Below are 6000 nucleotides of genomic sequence, written 5' to 3' on the forward strand. Positions count from 1 at the left end.
CAAAACGTGATCGGATATTTAAAGTTAAAAAATTTATGAAAAATACACATTTGAGCGCTGTAAAAGTTTCTGCAGAGTTAAATGAAACATTTTACATTTAATTTTCAAATAAAATTGTCCGCCAAGTTCTCTGATTAGCTGGATTAAATGGGACCTCTTCCCGCAGAAATTTTCTTGGTCGTGCGAAAAACAGATAGCTTACGCTTTTCGTCGCAAAATCAATGATAAATAAGCTAAAAACGTTTTAGAATCACGTCTTACTAACACACGAAAATAAATTTAACATTTTTGGTTAAATTGTTGTATAACTGTAAGTAGAAGAAAAAAATAGGAACTTAATCTTAAGAACTTATTTGGATCAGTTAATCAGGACGGTGGAGGTGTTCTAGTGTGAGGGTGCATATCAGCATCAGGACTTGGTAGTTTGTAATTTTTTGATGAAATAATGAATCATGCTGTTCCTGTAAATATTTTAAAAACCAATTTTCAACTTTTAGCCAAAAATTTGGTTATTGGAAACACCTTTGTTTTTTATCAAGGTAACGATAAGAAACACACGGTTTTCAACGTTTGCGTCGAGTGCTTCGAAAATTGTCCTAAAATTTAGAAAATACCACCTCAATCTCCAGATTTTAAGTTTATGTAACGTATTTAGAGATATCTGGAGGCTACATTACGAAAATAGGGCTTTAAAACGAAAATAGAGCTAGAAACAGTAAGACTCGAAGTGTGGGTTGAACACTTACTCAGAAATTACCCCAAAAAAAGAAAGAAAAAGAATGAAATCTATTCCTAGACGTTTAAAAGGTGTTATGATTACTGTATGATACTCTACTAATTAATAACGTAATCAAAAGTTAGATTATTCAACAATATATAGACATTTTATAAAGTGTACGAAGACTTTTGTGAGATAAAATTTCCGGCACTTTTTGATTTTTGATTTTTAAAAAATTAAGTTTTAGTATTTTTTAAAAACTTTTCATGTAGTTTGCTAAAAATTGATCATAGATCTTATAATTAAATACCTATTCCGAAATATTAATTCTAACCAATGGATTGGGGCCTATTTCGTTGAAAGTCGTAGGTGTACGAAGACTTTTGGGAGCCACTGTGCTTATTATTTTACTATATTCGGTTGTTAATTTACTTGGGAAATGCAACAGTGACTAAATAGAAAAGTGATTATGATATGAGGCATGTTGAGGCATATATATATATATATATATATATATATATATATATATATATATATATATATATATATATATATATATATATATATATATATGAAAATTCTTAAAAATACCAGTTCCTTCATTAAAATATTAAGAATTGTACTTATTTAAAAACTAAGCAATTGAACACAACACATTAAATAATGATTTTTATGCCTGACAAACAAAATTAATTCATTCTTGGTTTAGAAATGCATATCGTAACTCCACGTATTGCAAGAAATTCAACGTTTCATCTTTTTTCACCCAAGTTAAATTCTTTCATGTGTAAATCATGCGTACTAAATGTGCCATTATATTGCCCAGCATTCGTACCCTGTTTCTTTTATCTTGCAGAAACAGAAATGCCAAATGATAAATACGATTTCTCGTGCCATTCCTTTCGTACATTTTTCTAGCTATGCGCACCTGGGGTTCATACGTTTTTATAATACGAAAGGATATAACGCAATTCAGAGCACTGTTGTATCTACAGATAAGGCACGTAGGAGAAAATGTATCTTATCGTGTTTTTAGGCACATGAAAAAAAAGGCAATTCGGGATTAATGCGTTGTGTGCTGGCTTATAAGAGCCACTATTAGGAAGAACTAAATGTACGTGAGTACTCGACAGAAAGTGTGAACTAAAATATTTCATAGTAAAAAGAACATTTTTAGAATGCATTTTTTAGTTTACTTTGATTTTGAAATAAAAACAAGCATATTATTATATGTATATGTATTTGTTTCAACCATTATATTCTTTCACAGCCGTATGTTGTGCTTCGAAGAAAAGGAAATACAAAACTACACACTTTTTTACACTTTAGCATTCTTCGACTGTTTTGAAGTAACCTTTTACGTAATGAATGTTCAAAAGGTTTTTATAATTTAAAACGATACGAAATCTTTCTCCATAATTGTTTTCAACTTAAGCCTTTGACGTCTAAGTTGGTAAACCGATATCACTTCAAAAAATGTTCAAGTTTTTGTTCCTATCTTCCAGGACAACAGCAGTGGTCTCTGTCAGAAACCCTTCAAATGCCGTAATTTTCCAAAATGTAAATTGATAAAAGTTAAAAACAACGTTTTAAAAGCACAAATAAAAGATTTAAAAGTTTAAATTGCAAACATGTTTCAGAATCAATATAGCCTCCTTCCTCTATTTCCTTCTATTTCTTGCACAAAGCTCATGCTTCTTAAAACGTAAATTAATCGCTTAATACGCTATATAACTTATTTCAGTGGTTACATAAGGCAAAGACAGGGTGCTCTCTTATATATAGGATGAACTCATGCACGATGAATCCGCAGTTGAATTTGTTACATTTAAGTTGCCCATGAAAATCACGGGCTAAGCAGCCAGAGGGTTGAAAGATCAAACTAAGAGATGAATGAATTGAAATAAATTGCAATTTATAAGTCAAGATTAAGTGTTATAAGCAAATCAATAAATTAGTACAACATTTTCAAAACCCGATACATATTATCTGGTATCATTTTGGAAAACAATTACTGTCAGTAATATAAAACTTGACTCACGCTAAAAATTCTATATGCGTTCAATTTAAATTAATATTCCTTCGTAAAAATATCCAGCTGATGAATTAAAGTACAAGCATTTGTTATAGCATTTTCAACTATGCGTCAAATGTAAGTCATTCGACTGCAAATTTCATCCTATACTGCCGTGTTAAGTACAAAAGCGTATATACGCTTTTTATAAAAAATGAGTTACGGTCACCAGGTGGTTCTCTGTCACATATTTCACATTTAGTTATGGTCATCTGAGAACGGAATATATTAAAAAAAATGTCTGGAAAAGTTGCATCTAAATCAAATACATGGAGCTGAAAAACTTTAAACGGTAATTTCTCATTTTTCACTCAACTGCAGGTACGACTTATCACGAACCTACTTAAAAAAAGTTTTCAGAGACAATTGTTAAAAAATAATAATAATTTTGAACCTTCCAACAAGCGCAAATTGATTATGTTTTCATAGTAAGTAAAAAAAAAAAAAAACTTTCTTGAGATGGAATGAATAACTTCATCGCTTTACAAAAAGAGAAATATTTCAAACTTGTCTCGATTCGGTGAATTTTTAAGACGCAGAATAAAGTCAGCGTTCATGTCGTTTAACATACAGCATACAAAAGATCCCGAGAGTATTTATTTGACCTTGAATACTCTAAGACAAATTTTGACTCCTAATGCAGTTTCCAATCAAAGATTGTCGAGGTGGGGGGTGTCCTTGTGTCCTCCTGGGGGGAGGGGGGCGTATACGTCAAAATATGGTTGCAAATGCAAATATAGTGCCGCAGTAAAGAAGGGATACCAGTTTCATGGGAAATGAGTTATGTCTGAAAATTATAAGAAACCAATCCTTAGACTCAACTGATGCATGACCATTAACAAATAAAAGTGTGGCACTATTAGTTAATATAGTTATATATTATTATTTAGAACAAAAAATGATTTTTCTTAGACAATTCACAGAAATACTTTTTATGTTAGCCAAGCTGGAAGATACATAAAAATAAGCTGAGTAAATGCACTCATTTCAACTTGCTTAAATTCCACTTCTCTAAATAGATGTTACTAATGGAGCCTTTCCAAATATAAGATAAAACTTTGATCATTTATTTTAATAGCATTCAACGTTTTTGCACTTTGTACAATAATCCCTCTCTGTAAACTTCCTAAATGGGTGCAATAACGCTATAACATCCATTTGTAAAACTGTTAAGCTTCAAGAAAGTTCAGGAAAAATAGCGTAATCTGAGTATTTAAGTTCTATATGATATTGATTTTTGAAGATGATTGAAGATAATGTAAGAGAGAGAGAGAGAGAGAGCAGTAATACGTATATTGGATTGATAAAAATATTTACAAGTGTCTTTACGAACAAGTAACTGTTTTCACGTTTAATTTTTTATTATTATTTCGCTGCAGTTTTTGACAGCAGAGACACTGATATTAACGTTAAAAAATGGTATTTGTACAAAAATTATTCAACTTTTTTCAATATGCTTCTTGGCATTGAATATTTTTTTTGTTCCTGCTTTTTTTTTTCAATATTTATACATCTGACATTGAGTTGACTCTTTAATTCAGTTAAATAAAATGATGATACACAAGTACAGCATGTTGCTTAATGAAAAAGATCCTAAAACATTTCCTAAAACTTGAGTTTAAAAATATATCATTTTGGTGTTAGGTAATCAAAAAAGTTTAGTATTCATTGTAGAGTACAGGATAAGATCACGTTGTTCTATGTTAAAAACCTTGAGCTAATACTAACTAAGACTGGCATTAGATTGGTTTATAAAAATAAAACCCAATACTTTTTGCATTTATTTTTTTAAATTTCTAATTTTATGCAATTGCCTCGTTTTAATTTTTCATATCATCCCAGTCATGTTTGGCTCAGTAAATGCCTAGAAAATTCCCATTTATAAATAGCTTCCCCTCACTTGCGTTTCCCTTGATATTTAGACAACCAATTCGGACGACTTTACTGTTTTTGCGTCTCCGGTAATAACGAAAAAATTTTTTTCCAAGCGGCAGTTTCAAACACATTTCACATTTGATGCAGTGAGAAGAAAAGGGATGTAGGGGAGGATTGCCTAAAGTGGGTAAGCCTTCGTATACCCCCGCATGGTGTGTCAGCGGCGATGCATACGAATGTCGCGTTTTCCCGAACACCCCCAAGTCTAAATCAATCCATGTAAAGCAGCAGTGAAGAGGCATGGAGCAACCAGGCTTAAAATTTAAAAAAAAATAATACATTTTTAAAAAAATGAAGTTTCGTAACTTGTGCTGGTCAAAAACAAGCTTATTTTTTGATTGTCAATAATATTACGTTATTCTGATAACATCCACATACAAACTTTAATGGTCATTCCGATTTTTTTTAGTTATTAATTTAAGGTTATAATTATTGAAATAAAAAACGTGATTTTAGGCAAAGCGGGGTGGGCAAAGCGGATATAGGCTTTAATCATATACTCATTTGTAATTTCTTGACACATGTGCTAACTTAGGTTATCTATTTCAATTTTATTAGTATAACTTTATATATATATATATATATATATATATATATATATATATATATATATATATTTATTTATTTAATGATGGCAGGTAGCTTATTCAACTAATGCAATGAAGTTCCATTTATAACTTCATACTTGATTGGCAAATGTACCAAATCCCAATTAGTAAAGCTTACCCACTTTGGACCTCTTTAAAGGGCAAAGCGGGATTTTCTAGTGCTTATAATGTTTGATAATAAATAATTATTGGATTTGAAATAATACAAAAATCAATTTTTATTATAAAGTTCAAGAACACTGCTAGGTAATAAAACCGAAATTATTACGATAAAATTCCAAAAACTACAATTTTCGAGAATTCTTCGAAAACCTTCCCGCTTTGGGCCTTCCTCCCCTAAGTGGCAAAATTAAAATTTTCGAGATAACCTGTACAGATGGTAGGTGAACCTTGCATCTGTCTTAGGACAAGTGATAGTAGTAGTAGCCCTGTTTTACAGCATGATTTAGAAAAACTTTTCAATAAAAGCCTACCTAGAACCTCATCTTTATACGCGTTTTGCTCAAAACCTTAAAAATGTCCACTTTTATCACTTTCCTTCTCACTGCCTCATTTGGTCATAATAGCAACTCATTAGCAGTTGCGTACAAAATTTCCCCTGCAGTCAGCAAGTAAACTTACACGTGCTAAATAAGTCACATGTAATCAACATAGATTCAAATGAT

The 6000-nt window shown here is 31.0% G+C and overlaps 1 protein-coding gene across 1 annotated transcript in view; it reads right to left on the bottom strand.

The window, feature by feature from the left end:
• The window catches only part of LOC129216549 (inactive dipeptidyl peptidase 10-like), a 56355-nt gene extending 53351 nt beyond the window's left edge, over window positions 1-3004 (bottom strand). Inside the window, exon 1 of the mRNA XM_054850764.1 lies at window positions 2956-3004. Within this exon, the coding sequence (XP_054706739.1) occupies window positions 2956-3004 (49 nt within the window). The remainder of the gene's footprint in view (window positions 1-2955) is intronic.
• Between the last annotated feature and the right edge of the window lie 2996 nt (window positions 3005-6000).

Source organism: Uloborus diversus, chromosome 2 (genome assembly GCF_026930045.1).
Source record: "Uloborus diversus isolate 005 chromosome 2, Udiv.v.3.1, whole genome shotgun sequence".
Lineage (NCBI taxonomy): Eukaryota > Metazoa > Arthropoda > Arachnida > Araneae > Uloboridae > Uloborus > Uloborus diversus.